Source organism: Conger conger, chromosome 10, assembly GCF_963514075.1.
Source record: "Conger conger chromosome 10, fConCon1.1, whole genome shotgun sequence".
Taxonomy (NCBI): Eukaryota; Metazoa; Chordata; class Actinopteri; order Anguilliformes; family Congridae; genus Conger; species Conger conger.
The window spans coordinates 42,422,552-42,447,468 of NC_083769.1; the positions used below are offsets into that span (position 1 = coordinate 42,422,552).

The 24,917-nt window shown below is 44.7% G+C and overlaps 1 protein-coding gene across 1 annotated transcript in view; it reads right to left on the reverse strand.

Moving 5' to 3' along the window:
- nphp4 (nephronophthisis 4) overlaps positions 1-24,917 on the reverse strand; it is a 156,015-nt gene that overhangs the window by 18,779 nt on the left and 112,319 nt on the right. The window contains exons 12-17 of the mRNA XM_061259116.1: positions 23,632-23,766; positions 20,922-21,067; positions 17,069-17,260; positions 13,338-13,525; positions 10,255-10,415; positions 8,337-8,514 (exon numbers count right to left, since the gene is read on the reverse strand). Coding sequence (XP_061115100.1) covers positions 8,337-8,514; positions 10,255-10,415; positions 13,338-13,525; positions 17,069-17,260; positions 20,922-21,067; positions 23,632-23,766 — 1,000 coding nt within the window. The remainder of the gene's footprint in view (positions 1-8,336; positions 8,515-10,254; positions 10,416-13,337; positions 13,526-17,068; positions 17,261-20,921; positions 21,068-23,631; positions 23,767-24,917) is intronic.

Below are 24,917 nucleotides of genomic sequence, written 5' to 3' on the forward strand. Positions count from 1 at the left end.
AGTTTCACCTGAACCCATGCGGTCTCCAGGCTGGCCCTCGCACTAAACCCCCTCCGTGGCTCCCTCATACCAAACCCCCTCCTCCTGCCCCCCCCACTAACCCCCCCTGCCCCCCCCTACTCCAAACCCCCTCCTGGCTGCCCTTCACACAGCAGTTTCAGAGGGAGACCACCCCTGTGGTCTGAATGTCCTCCCTGGTTGCCAACGACCATCAAGCCTCCATCCATCCATCCATGGCAGCCATCAAATCCTTCAGAAAAAGCTTGAAGCGTTTACGATTCGGGGAAATGATTTCGGAAAAGCCTAGGCCGTGTGGCTGAGAACGGAGCGACTGGCCGCAGCCTTGCCCGGGCACGGAGGGTTTTAGGTTGGCGAGCCTCCTCCATCACGGATCAGTGACTCCTCCAGCCATCCAGATGCCTGCTGTGCAGGAGGAGTAATCCTGCAGTGCAGGAACCGTGCAGCTCAAACGGTGGCCTGCAGGCTGGTCAGAAGCAGCACCTCGTAGCACACACTCTGGACACTGGGAGATGATGCACAGGTGAAGGCACCTCAAGGCAAATCAGTCAATAAAATGAGATGTCTGCACCACAATACTGACTGTTCTTACTCAGTCTCAGCTCGTGCCCTATTCCACCTCGTGACTGTGATCTGAAACACATCTGCCAGGTTTTATATGCAGTGATAGCTGACGAGGAGCTACACGTGAAAGTTCCTTCCTGCAAAGAAATATTAATAAAGTTGCAAACTCTATCCCGAAATATATAGCATTTGTTTCGTAGAAGCTATTCTACCTCAGTGTTTCAATATTTGAAACACATAATTGCTGCAATAGACTCTACTTTTTGAGAAAATTTTACTTGGTATTGAGTGTTATCAACTGTTAAAGGCTAAGGTACCCTTGCTTGGAAGTGTCTGGCCTTGCCTGGCCTACAGTACAAATAGGCTTGTAACACAACGGTTAACACTGACAGAAGGAACCCAGTGATCTTCTGCCCTTCTCTAACATGCTTTAAAATTATATTTGTGCGCAAGGTCGCTCATTTCACAGTTAGCTGAGAATGCATTTGTAGGCGAGACGCAAGACACTGTAAACCATTTCACTAAATTCAGAATATATTCCTGCCAGGATGCCCTCCATGTTTGACTTGTGCAGGTTGTGAAAATGAATGCTGGCAAAGCCGTTCTGAACAGACTCTTTCCCTCGCGGACTGTGCGGATGTGATACATTTGCAACTGAACCATTCTGATTTAATATTTCACACTTCAGACTGTGGAGTTGCAGCCGTCTCATTGGTGAATCAGTCTTTGGTGTGAGTGTGGAGCGGCCAGGGCCAGTGCTCAGACTTGTTGGTGGTTTATGTTAAAAGGGCTTTGCATACCTCGTAACCCATTCCATCTCACACGGTGTTGTAAACTAAAGCCACGAGGTCCCTCCCTTCTTCCAGACTGACTGCAATATTTTTTTATTACGAGAACACAAATTTAAAATGCGGCAACAGCTTACAAATATGCCCCCGTGTCACCAGCTACTAAATAAGACAAAATTCCCGTGTCAGGAGTTGGCACCACGTGTGCAAGAAGTTCCAAGGTTATCGCAGTCACGAGAGGGCAGGCTTCTGTGTATAATGTTGTCTTGTCAGTGCCTAAAGAACGCACTGTACAGGGAGAAAAGCAATCTATTCCTTGATATCGCCAGACAGCAGGTTATAAAACAAGATTTATCTGCTGCCTGCATAGGTGATGGCACGCACTTTGCATAGAGGTAGACAAAGAGAGACCCTATTCACGGAATGGAAATACAAGGGCCTGTCATGTTACCGTGCCAACCGGAGCATTGAGAAACATAGATAAAAGGACCTTTGCTCTGTCAACACTATCTGTCAATGAGAGACCGTACCGGCTTTGGAGAGCCACTATTACAACAGGCATGACAGTTATCATAAGAGTGGCTTGACCTGTTCTACAGATTAAATAGGAATAAAATCCATGTTTAAAAAGCCTGGCTCAACTCAGAAAATGGCTCTTCAGAAACCTGCATGTATAAATAAATCCTCAGTCAAAAAACAAACAAATGCAAACGTGCAAAAAAAAGTGTTTTTTTACTTTCACTTGTGCTAAGCTGCCGGGTAGAATGTTTTACCACAGTATAATGTCTTCGGATAAGACCGGACTCGTCCCTGCCCTGGTGTGAGCAGAACCGGTATTTTGGCCAGTGGCCCATCTTCCCGCCCCTTCACAAAGGCTAATAATGTTAATGCGAGTTGGATTAGGAGGCGGCAGACATGGAACATTCTGTCAATATGTGCCTTCTGGCAACCGGACAAGCCCCAGCTGATCCCGGTAGCTACCAACTGTACCCTGTCCAGCAACAAGGAACAAATGGTCTAGGCAGGGCAAATGTGAAATGATGAACCGAGGCCTCCAGAAATGTGTTTCTGAGTCAATGCGATAAATTAATAACCACACAGCGCTTGAAGGCCTGAAGTTGTGAGCGTTGATCAGTCCCAGACTTAATCAGTGCGTTGTCAAGATCCCTTTTAATTCATTATGCTGAATTCTGAATGGGGTATGATTTAAGAGCAAAGCTCAGCTATTCTGTGAACGGCTTTTGAAGAAGAACAAAAACAGTGTGGCGTGACATTAATAGAAAGATGCCATTTACAAACACACTGCACATCACTCTACAACATTTAGCCAACCCATCGGCACTGAAGATGATTCGCTTTGAACTGTGTGAATTGTCTGGTACAGGGAATTCATGGTCCCTTCAATAATGGCAAGTCGACCAGGTCTGGAGGCAGCAATGTATCCCCACACCATCACATTATCACCACCATGTCTGACTGTCACTGTGAAATGGTGTATTTGCTTAACATCATATATAACAGGGCCCATGTCATCCAAAAAGTTCCACCTTTGACTCATCTGTCCATAGAATATTATCCCAAAAGGCTTGGGGATCATCAAGGTGCTTTTTTGCTAATGTGAGAAGAGCACTGATGTTTATCTTGGTTAGCAGTGGTTTCTGCAACACTACTCTCCCACAAATCCAATTTTCGCTCAGTCTCTTTCTTATTGTAGAGGCACAAACAGTGACCTTAGCTGAGACTAGAGAGGCCTGCAGTTCTTTGGATGTTCTTCTGGGATCTTTTGTGACTTCTGGGGCGAGTTGTCACCGTGCCCTTGCAGAAATTTTTGGCAGGTCAGTTACTACTGGCATGATTCACCACTGTTCCAAGTGCTCTACATTTGGAGATAATGGCTCTCACTGTGGTTCAGCTGAGTCCCTGAGCCTTAGAAATGACTTTGTAACCCTTTTTTAGGCTGATTTATAAGATAGATATATAACTTTTTTAAATCTCTAGATTCAACAGGGCTGCTTCAATCAGCTGAATCTACTTATCAATTAAATGTGGTTGATTGAGAAATTAAGGGGTCAATTACTTTGCACATAGGTGATCTGATCACATTTTTCATAAAATAATAATAATTTATTGCACTGTACATATGCATATGCATACACACAAACAGACGCAAACACACACTTATACATCCATACATGCACACACATATTATACATACACTCAGTGAGCACATTATTAGGTATTTATTACTAATTAGACTTGTTAAATCTTCTGCTTAGTAGTTCAATGTGTTGTGTGTTCAGAGATGCTCTTCTGCGTACCACAGTTGTCATGCGTGGTTATTTTAGTTACTGTTACCTTCTTGTCGGCTTCTACTCGTCTGGCTCCTCTGACCTCTCTCATTAACAATATGTTTTTTCCCCCAGAACTGCTGCTCACTGGGTGGTTTTTCACACCACGCAACTAGAGACTGTTGTGAGAGAAATCCCAGGAGATCAGCAGTTTCTGAATTACTCAAACCACCCTGTCTGGCACCAACAATCATTCCACGGTCAATGTCACTGAGATCACATTTCTTCCCCATTTGGTCGGAAAACGCATGCTTTCATGCATTTAGTTTCCGCCACATGATTGGCTGATTAAATATTTGCATTAACAAGCTGGTGTACAGATCTACCTAATAAAGTTCTCACTGAATGTACGTACATGCATTCATACATACAGTATGTCCTGTATAATAAAAAAGAAAAAAATTCTAGCAGATTGAATAAAAAAAACAAAACAACTATGTTAATGTAAAACCTCTATAATAATAATGAATGTTGAGCAGTCCTCCTGCAGAACCTGAGACTGGTGAAAAGCCAGCAGAACGCTGGTACAGAGCGGTTGGCCAGACTCCTCTCTGAGGAAGACTAATTGAAAAGTGTATGCCAGGAAGCTCACTCTATCAGATTTATCGACTGGTTCGCAGTGTGCATGACATTATAATGACCCCATCACTCCACCGGCTCAGCAACAACCGTGACACACTGCTTAGCGCAAAACAATAAATGAGATTGTGACCGACTGTAATGTTGCACCGCATTACTTGATTTCTCCCCCCGACTGGCTTCCACACAAACGAAACGCGTTCACGTTCCAGGCGTCTCCAAACACGAGCCCGCTCTCTTCGTCTTTCATTTCACAGCTCAGGACATACCGGATTCCCCGTGTAATCTAACCTCCTTAAGAAATGTAAAAAAAAAAAATTAAAATAATTTTTTAAATAAAGAAACCCACACATAACCTACAGTAAACCTTTTTTCGGCGCAAGGCAATGTTATTCAATAACCTTTTTGTTATATTTCCTCCCGTTGACAGGCAAGGAACACGATAGGGCTCTCGCACCATTATTTGTTGAGCAAATTTGATGTGGAACATTTCCTGTGTGTGACAGTCCGGGATGAGCCTGCTCTCCAGCCCTGCCCTTATCAGGCCCCTGTAGATAAGCCTGCGAAAGGCAGGGGGAGATAAAGGCATAATGGGCCCTAATCTTCAGTCTTTCCTTTTAGGCAGATACATTACCCTACGCATGTGTCGCGCAGCCAGTCTGCAGACGCATGTGACCCCCAGCGTGGGCGCAGCGATGGCAGGTGCTGGGGTGCTGACTGCTTACAAAAAAAACAACAAAACATCTTATTTTACTTTTTATCTATGTCTGAAATCAGCCGCTAGGATTCATTATTAGCTGATTTAGGGTTGTGTTACTCTTTTTTTTTGCTGCTGTACAACTAATGTGTCAATTTGAAATTACCTGAAACGAGAGGCTGATAAGCCAGATCTTGCCAGAGTTTCAGCCACAGGAATAAAAGGAAACCAGCAAAAAACACACAACCAAGGAACCAAACCCTTCTTCCCAAAAGCTCCAAAACCAACACAAAACCATTTCCCGAGGCCATGTTAAATACTTTACCCAGCAGTGGCAGGGCTTGAGGATGGGCCTGATTGGGCGATGCAGAGTTAAGCACAGGATGGGCACTTACTCCTGCTTTTAACAAGAGAGGAGATGGTTGCCTCATCCACCATTTCTACATGGAAATTAAGACCTTCAATCGATTATTTCAGTCGAATGTCACAGATCGACATTCAAACTTAAAATGGAAAATGGAAACCTCACGGCAATCTGACACCCCGTAAATATGATTCAACTCTCCAGGTGAGAAGACATAGATTGAATGCATAGATCAGGGTCTCAGCATGACGTGTCCCCCCAGGGACGTGTCCTTCGATGTTTGTGGAGGAGAGAGCAGGCGGCATTCTTACTTACGAACAATACAATAATGCAATACGTAACAATACAATATCGTATAGACCCCGAACAAGTTTCCGTCCAATTATGTTGTTTCTCGCTCAAAGGCCACGATGTAAACACTCAATATCTGACAATTCCTAATATTGGGACAGCACAGCACGCAATTCTGAGGTCCCGGCACACAACCCTGAATCGACAGCAGGAAGTTGCGGTGCTCGGACAAAGAAATTGGGGACTTGGGGAGACAGAAAAATAGTGGATACAAACAGGGAAACCATTTAAAATTTCCCCCAAATCAGTGAAATTGGTGAATCATATCTCAGCTCACCAAGCCATAGCAGCTATATTTTAATCAGCCAGAGCAGTGCCTTTTGTTTCTTGCTGCTTTGAACATTGAGACAATTCAATTCACTCCATCATCTGATTCATTATATGTGCAAAACTTCTCGTGCTATGTAAATGCATGCTTGTATGCCAAGCAGCCTCCATAATGAGCCGACTAGATAACATTCAGTTATTTTCCCCTCCGTGGCTATAGAATGATTGACTTCATTTTAATTTGGACCAAAGGAAAAATTATTTTTAATTTACTGCTGTGTTTGGAGTTTCTATTTCAAGCACATTTTTTACTTCACACTGGAATTCCAATTAACTGCAATTGGCTGCGCTGGAAAAAAATCCCTGTACTCAATATAGCGCGCTACAGTGAAAACGGCTGCAGATCTCTCCCTGGAAACTGAACTCCTAACAGCAGGACTATGCCGGGAAGGTCCAACTGCCCTCGGCCTGCTGGAGATCCAATGTAAACAATGCCAGCGAGTGTCCGGGCTCATATACATCAACAAGTATGGATTTATTTATTTTTCATTTGTAACGGTCTCAGTAACCACACTTATTTTCGTTTTCGAATCGCAATGTGCCATAATTTCTTGAATAACCTACATTCCCTTTCATAGCCGTCACTGTTGCACACAGCATCACCCAAACACCTGTATTTCTCATCGAACTTCACTTCTAATTGTCATTGTTTAACACGGTTATGAACAGCCCAATACGAGTGGTGCACACTGCACCGTTCGTACAGATTCCCCAATCTGGTCACGGCGTCTGCCCTCCGGCTAACACATTCAAAGTGCTAACATTTATTCATATTGACTATCCATCAGCAGCGCATTCTGATTTATAACTGCAATATGAAGTGCAGCAGGGCACCTTGGGTCATCAGCTCGAGGAGGAGGACCAGATTTAAAGATTACTGGATGATGAGGAGCTCTCCGTTCCTGCCTAAACGCTCGGAGCGTAACATAAAACATCACATTTCTTTCATTTTCCTTTAATCCTGTATGCGTTTATCCTGGAGAGGGTCCACTGCTGCTCGTTCACCTCACAGCAGCGTGCTGTATGACTGCCGAACAGAATTAGGCAGTGCACCGTCATCTGAATGAATGTTTGCGTCAATAAGATATGCGTGTGGGGGTGTGTGCAATGTAAACATGTTACAGTATCACAAAAACACTTCTCTCATCAACTCCAAAGATTCAGTCATCAAATCCCACAGACTAAAATAGCAAGGCCTGGCACCCAATCCAGCCAAATTCCCCATCCAAAATTCCTCTAAATAATTCCTACAAAGCATGCATCTGCGCATTTAGCAGAGACGCACGCAAAACCAAATGCATTTTACCAGACACCGAACAGTGAAATGAATTTAAGGGAATCCCAAATTAACTCATTGTGTGAATGCGTCAACAATAAAAATTCATTACCTTCTGATTAAGGTTTTCTTAATGACTTTTCTGTAATTACCCTCTGCATTCTCTGTGCCGACAAATGTAATAATAACGCTCACAGGACAGGGCTCTTCTGGTTAAACAGCCAACCGCAACTAATTTTAAGCCACGGACAATTATTCTATTCTGAAATAAAGTTTAGAGAAAAAGAAAACAGGCCAGTTACCAAAGGCTCTGCTCCCATTAACATTCAAGAAGAAAAAATAGAACAAACATTCTGGCAGGTAGACTACATTAGTTTGCTTTTTATAGTGTACATCTTTGATACTTGTGTTTCTGGCATCCTTTAAAACATAACACAGTGCTTATTAAACACCTGTATTTAAATTTAAAAACCAGAAACAAGTTTTTGAAAATTCCTTTTTAAAAGTTTGGGCCTATTTCTTCAAAGCAACATTTCCAGTTGGCACTCCCTGTAGTGCATTTCCCTCCAAATGCCCAGCCGAGGACTGGCTGGAGGTAGCCAAGAGTAGCGCCGCACTACAAAGCTACATCTGCCTTGGCAAATTCAAACCAATAATGTTTTAGTGAAAGGGGAAAAACAAGAGGAGATAAATTAATCTGTGATGAAAAGCAACAGTGAGATGGCCATGGAGAAGGCTGATGGCATTTCTAAAAGGTAATTGATTCCCACTGTCTCCTCCAGTAAGATGGAGCAGGACAGAGACCTCCACTAACGGAAAAACGGCTTGATTACAATTTATAAAAAGGTACTTTTTACACGACAAAGCATGGATAATTTGCTTCCTTGAATGACTGTAGTCCACAGCCTGTATAATGTTGCCTGTGACTTCAGTTCCCAGCATGCCTCACTGATGACATCATAAAAATAACCTTGCTAAACTGCAAAATGGCCGCCCGAGCGGCACAAGGCTGCGGCACACTCACCGACGTTGCCCAGGCGCAGGTGGAGCCTCCCTTTGACGGCGGTGAACGCGCTGACGGACGCGGGGCTGCGGCCGGGGAGGTCCCCGCACACGAGCGTGGCGTCCTGGAGGTACTCTGTGGTGATGACCTCCAGCTCCTGGGCGATCTGCACCGCAGGCCGGCCCTGCCGCAGCAAGTGCTGGGGGAGAAAGCAGAGCGAACACACCGCTGAGGGGGCAGCCCGCAGGCTAGTAGCTCAGGAACATGACTGGGACCTGGAAGGTTGTTGGTTCAAGCCCCGGTGTAGCCACGATAAGATCAGTACGGCCATTGGGCCCTTAACCAAAGCTGAGGGGGCAGCTCGTGAGCTAGTAGCTACGGAACATGACTGGGACCTGGTCGGTTGTTGGTTCAAGCCCCGGTGTAGCCACTGTAAGATCTGCACAGCGGTTGGGCCCTTGAGCAAGGCCCGTAACCCCACATTGCTCTAGGGGGGATTCTCATCTGCTTAGTCTAATCAACTGCAATGTAATGCAGGCTGGTGAAAAAGGACCACGTCCCTGTCTCCATTTCAACCTGCAAGCTTAACTCTTATGAATGGCAGCAATACATATGTACTATACATAAAAAGTATTTTCGTCAGTGGCGTAATCCAACTGAACTGCCGTTGGCGTGTTGCTGTTCCAGGACAAATACTGGCCCTCCCCTTTTTGTTTGTTTTTGTTAATTTTTTGATGTATTTATTTAACTAATTATTTCTTGATCCCCACTTCATGTGGCCCTTAACACAGTTACACTGATAACGGCACCAATCATATCTTGGCAATTTCAGATTAAGTGCTGTTTAGTTGTGCTCTGAACCTTCCCGGACATGTAAAATATTAATAAGTCTTCCAGTTCCCCCAAGTAATTAGAGTCCAATCAGGTAGCCTTCAGTGTTTACTGAATAATTGCTTTCCAAGGATGTGTCACAAAAGTTAATTTAGCTGACTTTAGTTTATTTCTTAGGGCCAAAACACTTTATACACAAAAGCAATTATCAAATGCACTGCATTAAAATGTCTCTCACCAAAACTAGTTTCCAACACCCATGATGGGCTTTTAAAACTGGAAAAATATAGGTGAGAAAAGCCCAAATACACAACATGAAAATTAAACTTGATTAATGTTTAGTATTTAAAACCTTCATGGATGTATTTGGAAATAGGCTCATTACATGCAATGCTTTTGTGCAGAACTAGAACCAACACAACCTTGATTGGTCTTAATGGCTCTGCAATTAAGACCAATTTTCAGGATTTTAAGGAAGTGTTTGACAATTCCACAAATACTGGTATTTAGTTTCAAGTAAGAATACTTGAAATGCCTTGCATTAGTTTGGGTGAATGCATTTGTAAATACTGCGAGTTAAACAACATTTACAAATACAATTGGCATGCAACCAATACGCCAATTCACTGGGGCTTGATCCTTGAATTGGTGAATCCCTTAACACGACAACCCTGGTCCTGGAGAGCCACAGGGCGTGCTGGTTTCAGTTCTCACCTTAAAATAAGCAACCGATTCAGACCCAAGAAATAAGGTGGTGTGAGTTGAGTGTGCAATCAACTGCATTCACTGATCAGTGAAATGCTGAGTGACAATGAAAGCCAGCACACCCTGCGGCTCTCCAGGACCAGGGTTTCCAACCCCTGCCTTAAGATGCGGTGTCTTTAAAGGAGCACTGTCACGCATGTTTCAGTTGAGATTATTTGGATTAAATTCCTAAATGATGTATATAGGCCTTTTCAAAATCACTGTAGCCGTTTCCTAAACATGGGGCAAAACCTCATGATGTCACGGGACATGTTTGCCCGTAGATGTTTGGGCCCTGTATTTAGGGAAAGCCTATGCACACACGGTGACAGTGCTCCTTTAACGGCGCAGGCGTCATGATTACCTTGAGCTCCACAGCGGCGGACCCCACCAGCAGGAGAGAGTGGCTGTCCCACACGTCTATCTGCAGGGTGTGCAGGGCCAGGTAGCGCAGGAACCAGCGCTGCTCCCCAGGTTTCAGGGAGCCGGGGTCCACCAGGTACTTCAGCTGCAGGCCGGGACACCCTGTGAGGGACACATCACATTACATGTCATTTGGCTGACGCTTTCATCCAAAGCGACTTACAGTTGATTAGACTAAGCAGGAGACAATCCGCCCCTGGAGCAATGCAGGGTTAAGGGCCTTGCTCAAGGGCCCAACGGCTGTGCGGATCTTATTGTGGCTACACCGGGATTAGAACCGCCGACCTTGCAGGTCCCAGTCATGTACCTTAATCACTATGCTACAGGCCCTCCGCAACAGGGGAGGGAGGGAGGGAGGGAGGTGGGGGAGGGAGGGAGGGAGGGAGGTGGAGGAGGTGGGGAGGAAGGGAGGCATAGGAGGTAGAGGGGCGATACAGAGATATGAGAGAGGCAGACACAAGTTCACCTGGATTCCATTCCAGCTTTAACTCTCCTTTCCTCTTCAGGAAGATATCTCTACAATGAGACTGAATCACTGTGATGTACATGAGATGACAGATCGCAATTTCAGCTTTTATTTGCTGGTATTTTTATCTTGATTTGTTAAAGAACTTTGTGAAACATATAATTTTTTGTATCAGACCACCCATTCTTCAGGCGAGGAAAAGTATTGGAACATGTGACTGACAGGTGTTTCTTGTTGCCAAGATGTGTCCTGTCAGATTGGTTGTTAAACAATAAATTGTTCTGAATGTCTACTCTTGGTTTTGGCCTTCGGTTTTGCCTGTGAAGACTGCATCTGTGTTAGGAAAGATAAACCAACATGAAGACCAGAGAGCTGTCTTAGGGAGAACAGCAAGCCATTTTGAAGCAGAGAAGAGACGGGAAATCAGAGCCATTTCACAAGCATTGGGGATGGCTTGTGCAACAACTTAGAATGTCCTGAAAAAGAAAGAAACCGCTGGCGTACTGAGCAACAGACATCAAACAGGTCGACCACAGAAAACAACAGCAGCTGATGATAAAAACATTGTGAGAGCTGTGAAGACAAAGCCCAAAACATCAGTCAGTGACATCACAAACCATCTCCACAGGGGAGGGGTGAAGATATCTCAATCAACCGTTCAAAGAAGGCTTAGAGAGCAGCAATATAGAGGCCATACCACAAGAAGCAAACCACTCATCAGTAGTAAGAATCAGAAGGCAGGATTACAATTTGCAAAGAAGTACAGAGATGAGCCACAGACGTTTTTTAAACTAATGAGACCAAGATTAACTTCTACTAAAGCGATCAAAAGGCCAAAGTGTGCAGAAAAATGGGATCTGCTCATTCGTGAAGCACGGTGGAGGAAGCGTCATGGCTTGGGCTTACATGGCTGCTTCTGGAGTGGACTCACTAATCTTTATTGATGATGCAACTCATGATGGTTGGAGCAGGATGAATTCAGAAGTCTACAAAAACATTCTGACTGCTGACTTGCATCCAAACTAATTGAGAGGAACTTCATCACGCAGACAATGACCCAAAACACACTGACCCAAAACACACACACTCCTTCATCAAGGAGAAAAAGAGGAAGGTTTTAGACTGGCCAAATCACCAGATGCCATCCCAATTGAGCATGCATTTCACCTCCTGAAGAGGAGATTGAAAGGAAAAAACCCCAAAAACAACTGAAAGAGGTTGCAGTAAAAGTCTGGAAAAGCATCACAAAAGAAGAATGCAACAGTTTTGTGATGTCAATGGGTCACAGGCTTAATGCAGAATGAGCAAATTTGAAGTGTTATTTACTTTCATTTACTTAAATACTCTGTTTTAATCCTTTTTTTTTTTTTTTTTGCTTGGTCTGATAGGAGCTATGTTAAAGTAGTTTAGCACATCTAGGTGTAAATACCAGGAAATAAAAGCTACACTTCAGAACTCTTGTCTCGTGTTCATCTTTTTATTTCAACCCCAAAGGATATTGGCCTTGCTCTTCCGATACTTTTGGAGGGGACTATGTGTGCATTTAATAAAATGTTTCCTGGTGAATACCTTTTAAAATAACTTCTAAATAACTTCATATTTAGTGCGGCAGTGTCTTCTATGAACTCGGCTCTTAGAATGAAAAGGCCTGGCCTCCAAAACTGTAGCTATTACCATGCACAAGTGCATTATGTTCTTAAACATTTCCAGCTGCAACATAACGCTTCCTGCGACTCTCAAAGGTTACGTTTTTTCACTTTTCCAATGACAGAATCACTTTTTTCCATTCCTATTTTATGAGCAGTGATGTATAATTTTCAGCCTGACCAGAACTGAAACCCGTTTCTGTCAGTGACGGACACTGACGCCGGAAGGCAGCGGTGCCTATCCTTGACCTGAAAGACTTCCTGCCCACCTGACAGAGCGGGTGGGGAGCGCGGGGGGGCAGTGTGCTTCTGAGTAACACGGATACGGAGGAGGGGGGGGGGGGGGAAGGGGGGGAGGGGGTTCTGGGCAGGTCCCAGAAAGACCCAGGGGGGTCAGGGAGCTGGCCTCCCTCCCACTGCAGAGCTGACGCACACCGCCCTGACAGGGCTGAGCTGCGGGGGACGGCTACCTGTCGGTTTAGCCTCACTGAGCCGGTGAGCCCCGCTCCCCGCCACCCGTGCTCAGGCAGATCTAAGCCCGGTCTTCAGAGGGTATCCAGACAGAAAACCTCTGCTGAGCTGCACACTGAGTTTCCCTGGCAGGGCTAAGAGGCCCGGGCAGGCAGAGCACCTCATGGGGGCTCGCACACCAGGCCCGATCTGGGGAAAGGCAGGGCTTTCCAAGCACCGCACAGGTGACAAGCCGCGGCTGTCCAAATTACTTCCAACAAGAGGGTCCCTTCCTCAGCTTGAAAGGGAGAGCTTGAGGGGTCTAAAAGAACTGGCTTCGGCAGAGGAGCGGCCGCAACGAGATCACGACGAGACATGAGCTACATTCACAGCACTGCAGGGCAGAGAGGATCACTGCTAAAGCTGGCAGCACGCCACACAGGCCTTCCCGCTCACCCCTACCGGACTCCACAGTCCCGTCTTTGTTGAGGAGGGCGAGGACGCAGGGGCGCTTTTCCCGGGATTTCTTCTCCGGCTTGCCCGTGCTGAGCAGCGCCATCCGGTGGGTCGTCACGGGAGGGAAGCGGTAAAGCTGGAACGTGAAGTACACGGATTCCGGCCAATCCTCATTCACGCCGTCCTGGGGAATCCTGGAAAAGGGGGAAGGAAAACTCCCATTAAAACTGAACAGGGTCTGCATATGACATGCTAAAGGAACTGTCCTGGATATATGGACCAGATTAGTAGAATAATAATATTGCTCTAGTCCAGGGGTGCACCACAAGGGCTGATTCATTTCAGGATTTTGTGCCAACTTCTGCTCTTAATTACTTAATTAGCTCAATCATAATCTAACATCTGTATGAGCGCCAGCTACAGACACAGTCTGCCAGTGCATCCCAAAGATGTTACTGTGCTCCAGTAAAGTAAAGTAAACCAGCAAAGTTTATAGAATTGTCAGAAAACATACTAAGGTAACTGGTTGGAATAAAAACCTGCACGCAGACTGGCACTCCAGGACCAGAGCTGTGCCCCCCTGCTCGATTCTCTTCTACAGTGGTGCGGTTTAATCCAGTTCCACAAACTAATAAAAAAACAACAAAGCCTCTACATGGAGCCTCTGATGCCTTGATGGTGTTCTGAACTTCATATTTATGCAATTACACATACATTTACTAAATGCTATAGCAATTGCTATATAGCAATGGCTATATAATGGCCATATAAACACAATATAAATGCCAACCAATGGAGCAATATGTAAATGAACCATTTGAGTATACATATAATTCAATAATTCCACCCGAGATGGATTTGTGGGGGTGGTAAATCCATACGCTGCTTCAAAGGAAAATTAAGTGCGATGGCGATTACATATTTCTTTCTCTTTTGGCACACACAATTAAAAATGAACACACATTAAACCAATCAAAGACACAGCATCTGCGGAAAACAAACGGAAATATGAAGCAAACTATGTAAAGTAAAGACAAAGAGACTTTGAGGGGCCATAAGTGATCACGTCTCTGACACCTCGAGCCCACAAGCTCAAATCAGTGTCTCCCTGCTGAAGATTAAACCAAACAAGAGTATGTTTACCGAGAAATAATTAGTCATCCGTCTCCCGAGGGAAGATTAGGAATCAATCACTTACCATTAAATAAACACACAATAGCAGTGAGAGTGGAGATAATGGCTGCGTGACGGGCAGGAACACATCAAACATCCCAGTTAAAGCACTTTCAAATAAGAGAGGAGCCTGGCCTCAGAGTCAATCCAATTGGTGATATTCCTGCACAGCGTCTTCGGTGGAGCAGAGATTTTCATTAATATTCATTTGGTAAATAGACAAGATTGATAATTGCAGAGCCTCTGAGAGAAGCAAAAAAAAAAATTACACCATAATTACAGCGAATACACACTGTGTGTGCTCCTCTCCCAGGCTTTTGTCTCCTTCATTAGTCAATTAATTTCTTTTGTGTGCTGACTGGTTAATGTGGCAGTAATGGGTGCAGTCTGCCCCATCCTACTCTACTGTATGTCAAAAATACACACCCACAAGTGCCACAACACTACTTTCACCGCACAACTACCGTGACTGCACAAGGATGCGCTGTGCGGAGAGGACAGCAGTGTTACTGGGTCGCAGAACTCATACGTCCAGTGCTCAAAGTCTGACCTGTGATATTAAAAACTATAGCAGGATATAGCTATATGAGAATGCAGCAGAATGCTGGTAAAGCATTGCAACAGGATGTAATTCATTCATTCATTCATTCATTATCCTAACCCGCTTATCCTGAACAGGGTCGCAGGGGGGCTGGAGCCTATCCCAGCATACATTGGGCGAAAGGCAGGAATACACCCTGGACAGGTCGCCAGTCCATCGCAGGGCACACACACCATTCACTCACACACTCATACCAATGGGCAATTTAGACTCTCCAATCAGCACTAACCTGCATGTCTTTGGACTGTGGGAGGAAACCGGAGTACCCGGAGGAAACCCACGCAGACACGGGGAGAACAGGCAAACTCCGCACAGAGAGACCTCCTTGCTGTGAAGCGGCGGTGGTACCCACTGCACCATCCGTGCCGCCCGTAGGATGTAATTCATTTAAAAAAATGTTTTAAGAAAGCCATGTATAAAATGAATAAACTGCAAATGTGCTATGGTTTGTTTGTGCATCCACGGCCCAGAGACGTTCACTTTTGAGACTGATGAAGAAGCGGGGAAGGTGTGGCACGTGACACAGAAGTCCATTTCTGTATTCATTAAACGCTGTGGATGGGGGTGATGTAATCCATTACTGGACAAGCGTCGGGCCCGGCTGGGCGGCACAGCCTGGGGTTAATTGACGCGCTAACGAGCGCCCAGCAGTGGAGCACGGAGTCAGCACTCAGCCCCCCTCAATCAGACCCTCTCCACTCCTCAATCCCCGCGTGCGCTGCCAAAAAAGGCTTTTTAACGGTTCACTTTTTAAAAACGTCCTGCTGAAAAAACAACCAGAAAAACATTTGCGGCAATTTGGACAATGATCAGCACCGCCTACACTTTGTGTAATTTGGGATACTGGAGAAGCACTGCTCCTGTATTGGGTGTTGATGAGAGGATCTCCACTTGATCAATTGGATGATGAGACAAATATACAAGCTGCTTTCAGAAAAGTACACGAGTATGTACTCGAATGAGCGATAAAATCTGACTCCATTTGTGGCGAGGCACACATTCATGAACAGAGCCACATGGCTAATGTTGAAAATGGTTCCGAGGTTGCAACTTGTTTTCATAACGATACATGATGCCTCTAAAATCTAATCCATGACTCTTCTCCAGCAACAAGCTTAAAAACCAAAGTGGACCGTTTCTGCATAACATTTTTTTAAATGTTAAAACTCAATGTATTTTTTTATTTTATTTAACTGTAAGTTATGAAACAATGGAACTACTATCTTCAGGTGAAATATATCCCTGATAAAATCATTTTGTATATGAGGGACCTTGAGAAAATCCAAAAATGTGCGTGGGATAGTACAGGCAGCAGAGTATAGGTAGTTAGCAGTCCGCCCATCTGCCATATTTTTGCGTATACATTTTTGTGAGTATAGCTTTGATTATTTCGAAAAAAATATTATTTACACGCACGGTATAGTATATGCATTTCCATACCGACTATATCAATTTCTACCCTGCTAAGTATCTAAATGTAGAAATTGATAAATGTTTTGTATTTATACAAAATACATGAGAGAGCAGATTCACTACCAATGCAGACTATGCCACTAGCAAGCTATAATTGGGTTACAGCTAGAGGGCTTATTAGGTTGAGAACATCAACAGAAGTCGATTAATAACAGCTTACTGACCCATATGACAACACAGGTAAGACAACAAAGGCAAGATGCCTGGAAAATATATATTGAAAGAGATTGTTATGGCGACCCCATTTAGAAAATACATTTACATACTGAATATGCATGTTTCTGAAGTGGGTATCATCAGTTTTCGGGTATTTGAAAAATGAATCTAAAAGTCATTATAGGTCTCCTTTGTAACTGGAAAAGTGGGAAATAAATCACCTGAATGTTGCCCATTTTCTGCTTATATCCTCACGCTGTGCCCTGAAGATGACGGAGCAATAAGAGAACATTTCTGCATTTCTTACACTGGGTGTAACCGGAGCATGGCTCACCTGGAAAAGGCCAAGAACTGCAGGACCAGCTCATTACACTGCAGGGGATCGGCCTCCTCTCGCTGGGGGTTAAAGTTCACCGGCTCACTCGGGTCCAGGACCTCCGCCACCTGGCCACTGAGGTCCAGGATTTCTGGGAAGCCAGCGGAGAAGAGGTGGGCCATCGAGCTCCGGGACAGCGAGGAGGTAGCTCTGGGAGACAAACATAGATGAGCATAAACCCCATACCACCATTCACTGACACACATACTCGCCATGACCAAAAGCCCATACCACCATTCACTGACACACAGACTCACCATGACCAAAATCCCATACCACCATTCACTGACACACAGACTCACCATGACCAAAATCCCATACCACCATTCACTGACACACAGACTCACCATGACCAAAATCCCATACCACCATTCACTGACACACACACTCACCATGACCAAAATCCCATACCACCATTCACTGACACAGACTCACCATGACCAAAATCCCATACCACCATTCACTGACACACACACTCACCATGACCAAAATCCCATCCCACCATTCACTGACACACAGACTCACCATGACCAAAATCCCATACCACCATTCACTGACACACACACTCACCATGACCAAAATCCCATACTACCATTCACTGACACACAGACTCACCATGACCAAAAGCCCATACCACCATTCACTGACACACACACTCACTATGACCAAAATCCCATACCACCATTCACTGACACACACACTCACCATGACCAAAATCCCATACCACCATTCACTGACACACACACTCACCATGACCAAAAGCCCATACCACCATTCACTGACACACACACTCACTATGACCAAAATCCCATACCACCATTCATTGATACACAAATTCACCATGACCAAAATCCAATACCACCATTCACTGACACACAGATTCACTATGACCAAAATCCCATACCACTATTCACTGACACACAGACTCACCATGACCAAAATCCCATACCACCATTCACTGACACACACACTCACCATGACCAAAATTCCATACCACAATTCACTGACACACAGACTCACCATGTCCTAAATCCCATACCACCATTCACTGACAAACAGACTCACCATGACCAAAATCCCATACCACCATTCACTGACACACAGACTCACTACGACCAAAATCCCATACCACCATTCACTGACACAGATTCACTATGACCAAAATCCCATACCACTATTCACTGACACACAGACTCACTATGACCAAAATCCCATACCACTATTCACTGACACCCAGATTCACTATGACCAAAATCCCATACCACTATTCACTGACACAGAGACTCACGATGATCATAATCCCAATACCACCCTTATCTTTAATTATTTTTTTGCAGTTAAACACAGGGATTGGTTGTGTGCTCAGTGCTCACTGATATCCACAGCCAGAAACCAATTCATATAATTAATTTCTCACCACTGGCAGACAAAAAAGTGGTCTTACAGTATATTTCAAGTAAAACTATGCGCACTTAGTTATGGATATAGATAAAGATTGTTATTTATTCTAGACTTCAGTGTGACTGAGTGGCCTAGCCAAATGATTAGTTTGACAGCGCCATTTAAGGGCAATGAGATTCATTATCCTCCTCCTTGGGATTGAAGGATGTTGCCATTGACAGGCCAGTCATAAAGTGAGAAGGTAGTTAGCAAATCACCTTAAAATAAAACCCACTCCCCTTGCAGTGTAAGGCGGAAGTGCACTTCTGAGAGCATACTAATTCTAAAGAATATGCACATCCTAATTAGTTGTACTGCTGGGCAGAGGGGCTCTATGATAGATGCTGGTAGAGCTTGCATTACTTGTGCACTCCAACACACAGACATCACAATCCCTCAAGATGAGACCTGACGAACATCCCCAGGGATCTAAACACTGCCTGTTTTGCAGAATAAAGGTGTGTATCAAGTTCACCAGTGCTGCGGGAATTAATTTAGCATACTAATTCTTAGCATAGTAATTCTAATTTATTCTTTTATATAAAATGGATAGTCTTGAATGTATGATCCAGGAGTTCCCATGTTCCTGATATAGCACAGGTAAATAGGAATGTAGTTGATATTAGTTAATACAGTTAATATGATTGCACCTTCCACTAACAAACCCGAAACTGAAACGCAGCAAGCAGTCGACCTTAATAATAAATTGGAGCAGTGACATCTCGTTAAGCTTCCTTGGTTCAGATCTACAAAGTGGGCTGCGGTCCTGTTTTTAATTTATTGGTGCACCAAAAATAGAAATTGCTGCTTATTTCAAAACAACGGAGAAGGGCAGAGAGAATAAGATTCAACATGAATGCTAGCTAAGGTCAGAAATGGAACTTGTGTTGCTTAGTGACTACAGCTTGCACAAAAAAAACAAACAAACAAAAAAAACGCCTTACTGTCTGTTAAAGGCACTGAGATACAACATGAATATTGGCACAGTTAGGAGGCTAGGTACATTATTGGTGTCCACCAGGTAATATCATCAATGCACAATGATGATATTACACCGGACAAAACTACTGTAAATGCAGATTCACGGTAACAATGTTTTGATTTTCAGGTTTTTGCTGTAAAAGAATTAGACATATTTTCATTTTAAAAAGATAAAACATGAAGAAAAAATCCTCTACATCCAGGGGTGCAATCTCAATTAATTTCATATTTTCTTCATCTGAATGAATGTGACAAGCAAACAACTAGTAATTTACAAACATTAGATGAATTAGATAAATGATCACACAAATCACATTTTCCTTTTCTCAAACACCAATGACTGTATCAAATTAACAAGTATTTCCAGTTAAAAATCGTAATACAAGAAACAGACATTCTCCTCCCCCGAAAGTAATATCTTAATTCATACAGATTGGATTAATATTCACACGGCAGTTTTAATTTCAAAAGAGTCCAATTTAATCAGATACACTGCGCAATTTAAATTAAATTAAAGGTCTTTTGAATTCAGTGTGCACATTTTTTTAAAGTGGGTCATTTCCCAGCAATGAAAATAAAAGCCATTTCGGTTTTAAATGAGAACCACTGGCATTACGGCCGAATGAATAAAAACATATTTCCTGATCAACTTATATAGAACTACTTTCACCTGCTTCTCTGCAAATGCAATCTGTTTGTTTATTTTTAATTGCTTGGAAAAAGTTCCCCAGTTGTTTAATTTTATATATCATCATGACTGTTACCACTTTTCACTTTCTATTACTAGATTATAATTCAGAACACTAACTCATGCTAAATTACCATATACCTTTGATTAAAGCAAATTAATTATGTATGAAAACAAATACCGTTTCAGACTGTTGTAAAAGTTAATAAAAAATAAAAATGTCCTCCCATTTGTTCTGGTCTATATGGACTGTGGTACCTGTGTGACAATACATCTATGTGAATCATCGGAGAGATCACACAAGAATGGGCCAGCCTGTAGGCTAAGTTGCTTGACTGGGACCCAGAAGGTTGGTGGTTCAAGCCCCAGTGTAGCCACAATAATATCAGTGCAGCTGTTGGGCCCCTGAGCAAGGCCCTTAACACCACATTGTTCCATGGCCCTGAACTCCACATTGCTCAGTCTAATCAACTGCAAGCCACTTTGGATAAAACCGTCAGCTAAGTAACGGCAATGTAACACAAGCAAGTTCCTATTAGGACAAAGAACAGAGAAGGTCTGGCGGAGTGTATCCATTTCCACATCACATTTCCGGAATCTTCCGGCCGCTGCGCCTGTGAAGGGCTCGTTGCCGCGGCGGCGGGGCTGATTAACCTGTAAAGGGGGCGCGGTGCGAAACGCGGGCGGCGGCCGCTCTCTCACCCCGGCGTCTGCGTTCCCAGGGTGGTGACGGGCGCGTGCACGGGGGCGAACGGCAGGGCCTGCAGCTGCTCCGCGGGCGGCGGCTCCGACCCCCCTCCCGCCAGGCCCACCTCCAGGTGCGCGATGCTGCTGGCTCGCGGCAGCTCCTGCGGGACACGTCGGGGGGGGGGGGGAAAGCTCCGGTCAGGCCGCACCGCGGACCGTTCGTTTTAGCCAGGCGACGGCGCCAAGCCATTTGAATATATATAAAACACAACTGTCACCGGCTATTAGGTTCCAGAGCGAACGCTGTAATTTTCCTCCCCGCAGCTGCACTGACGCACAATGCGCTTCGGCGGTGGAGATGGGCACAGCTGTACAACATGAAGCGCCCCTCAGGTGTGATCCCCCCCAAACTCGCACGACAGCGCTAGAAATGGGCCGTGAAAACTTTTATACTTTTTTGTGTCAGTCAACTGTCAGGCACATTCATTATACTGTATGGCTCTTTCAACAAATTACAAGTAGGTTGTTTGTGCAATTGTCATTTGTGCACACAGCTGGTTGGCAGTGGCTACTGCATGGCTTACGAAAAAAATACATAATTACAGTACACATAACAAGTTCACGTTTAAAAAGGAAAAAATATTCAGCTGACCGTCAGATATTACGTTAAGTGGTGTACTGTCAGTAAATCATTGATAATTTGATCTGATATTTCTGACTACTCAAAGATATATTACTTTATAATCGTCTCTCCAGCATCAGACCATTAACTGACAAATGAACTGTAAAATTACTGGCGATCCTAAGCCATTTTTATCCTTTTTCAATGATTTGCTGTGTAGGAAATATCTGTGCATGATTATCTATACCTACTTTAATTACCTAAATCAAACAGTACCTCATCACATTACCGAATATGAGTAGGTCACAGCATTAAGTGTCTATTAGTGTTGATTTTTTTAGTTTTTTTATTGAGTATGGCATGAATTCATATGAGTCACTCAGACAGCAGTCAGATTTCACAGAGCCAGTGATGCACAGCACTGGGCCAGGCACAGTTCCCCTGCTCAGAGCACAGCAGATGTGTCCATCAAAGCGTCAGCGGGGAGTGACAGCGTGTGAGGCCGCCGGTCGCCTGTGGGATCCCCGTGCAGGCTTTTCGGTCCTGACATCCACAGGCGGGAGGTGGACCGCCATCAAACCGTCTGATTAAAAATCACACCCACACCCACTTCCCCTACCATCGACCAACACGTACAGTAATGCACTTTTCAGAATGCTTTCTCTACGACGATGACTGTCTTCTTAATTAAAGTCATGGCTGGCTGATACTGTATGACTGCAGTGTGTGGATGTGTACTGTATGACTGAGGTGTGGATGTGTACTGTATCACTGCAGTGTGGATCTGTACTGTATCACTGCAGTGTGTGTGTGTGTGTGTGTGTGTGTGTGTGTGTGTGTGTGTGTGTGTGGATGTGTACTGTATGACTGCAGTGTGGATGTGTACTATATCACTGCAGTGTGTGTGTGTGTGTGTGTGTGTGTGTGTGTGTGTGTGTGGATGTGGATGTGTAGTGTATGACTGAGGTGTGGATGTGTACTGTATGACTGAGGTGTGGATGTGTACTGTATGACTGAGGTGTGGATGTGTACTGTATGACTGCAGTGTGGATGTGTACTGTATGACTGCTGTGCGTGTGGATGTGTACTGTATGAGTGCAGTGTGTGTGGATGTGTACTGTATGATTGAGGTGTGGATGTGTACTGTATGACTGCAGTGTGGATGTGTACTGTATGACTGCAGTGTGTGTGGATGTGTACTGTATGACTGCTGTGTGTGGATGGGTACTGTATCACTGCAGTGTGTGTGGATGTGTACTGTATCACTGCAGTGTGTGTGGATGTGTACTGTATCACTGCTGTGTGGATATGTACTGTATGACCGTAGTGTGTGTGGATGTGTACTGTATGACTGATGTGTGTGTGGATGGGTACTGTATGACTGATGTGTGTGTGGATGTGTACTGTATGATTGCTATGTGGATATGTACTGTATGACCGTAGTGTGTGTGGATGTGTACTGTATGACTGCTGTGTTTGGAAAGACGCTGAATGTCCAAACGCGACGAGGGTTTTCAGCAGTCTATGGCTGACGGGAGTAATCAGAATATGTGTGAGTGTTTTACCTCCGGTGCCATTCTCTAAGAATTTGTGAAAGCAGCACTTCTTTCAGACTTTGAGGAAAGGGCACACCAGAGAGCGGCGGAAAGAAAGGGAGCTCAGAGCTGAGAGCGGCTGAGTGAGTGTGGCTGCCCCTGGGTACAGACGGGGGAGGGGGGGGAGGCACTGGCAGGTGTGTGGGCAGTATGCTCGTCTGTACATGCATGTGTGAATGCACCTGCACAGCAACATAAGAATACATAATGACAATAACAGTTCATTTGACCCACCTAGGCATGCAAATTACTGTTTACTGTGTATGTGTGTGTGTGCGTCTGAGTGTGTATCTCTATGTCTGTATGCGTGTGTCTGTACGAATATTTGTGTGTGTCGATGTGTGTGTATGCGTGTCGATGTGTGTGTATGTGTGTGTTCGTGTGGGTCTGCATAGCACATGCATATGTGTGTCTGCTTATGCGTGTGTCTGCGTGTGTCTCTATGTCTGTACGTCCGTGTGCGCGTCTGTGTGTTTCTAGGGGAGCAGGAGTGGGGGCGGACTCTTACAATGTGTGACAGCTGGTAGGCCGATACTAGAGGGGAGGGGTGGAGCTGAGAGGGAAACTGCTGTTGCCAGGGCGATGATGCGGAGTGGCTGATGGTCGGGTAACGTGGAGACGCGGCGAGCTGAGATATGGACAGCTGTAGGAGATAACACACCAAAGAATTAACACAGCATCGACCGCACAACTTAAAACACCACAGACACCATTTAATGGCTGACAACAAAGCAACAACAATTATGTCAAAAAAAAATAAAGCCCAGAGGTTTCATTCAGTGCTTGCACATAGCAGTCGCAAGGTTCGGTAACTTGTGCAATCCAAGAGACCCTGCTTTACATATCTAACACAAATTATCCTCAAAATATAACACTTATTTAACATGTTTTTTTTTTTTTTATCATTTCCTGTTCTACCCGTCGCCTCCCAATGCGCAATTCAAATCGGTTTGGAGAGACGGCACATAAATCAAAGGCAATTTCATTAAATATAGACCAGGCAATGCAAGCAGATGACTGCTGTTGTTTCCAACATTACACTCCTGGAAGCAAGCTGGCCTGAAGAGCTGCAGCTCCAACACTCAAAGTGTTGCTCTCTATTAACCTGACTTACAGCACATTTATGACCCCCATGCTGTTAGCGAAGGATATGACACCCCCCCCCCGCCCCCCTCTGTGTTCTGAGGTATTTTCTATGTTATAGTCACACAGAGAGAGAGAGACCGACGTCTGGAATGTTCCATCCGCTCCTCACACACCCCCCCCCCGAGCCAGCAGATGACTCAAAGCGGGATCACACGGCCAGGGTGTTTAGTCAAACAAACGGGTGAGATTTCACATCACCTGCCTCCCTGATTCACACCGAGGAGAGCCAAAAACCGAGGGATGGGGCGCTGTGTCCCCGGCCAGAATTGCCAGTGCGTCTGCCAACAATGGAGAACAACCGGCCAAAATTACACGGTCAAATCTGGCCGCCCCCTCTCCATGGTCGTCCTGACAGCCGCGCCTTGCAAGTCGGGGGTAAATCACTCGAATGTGGGGCACCCAAAATGCCCTGTACCCCCCATCCCCCCTCTCCACCCACATTTCCCTGTTTATCATCTGAGGTCGACTAAACACAGCTTCATTCCACAGATAATTACGCCAAATTAGTTGCTTGGCAATTAATGTCCCAGGTTAATTCAGCAGGCATTTCAGATTATTATGTGCATTATCAGAAATAATGATAATTATATAATTATGACCATTTTCATTATCATATCATATACTGCAGCAACCTGAGTATAAAGGAGA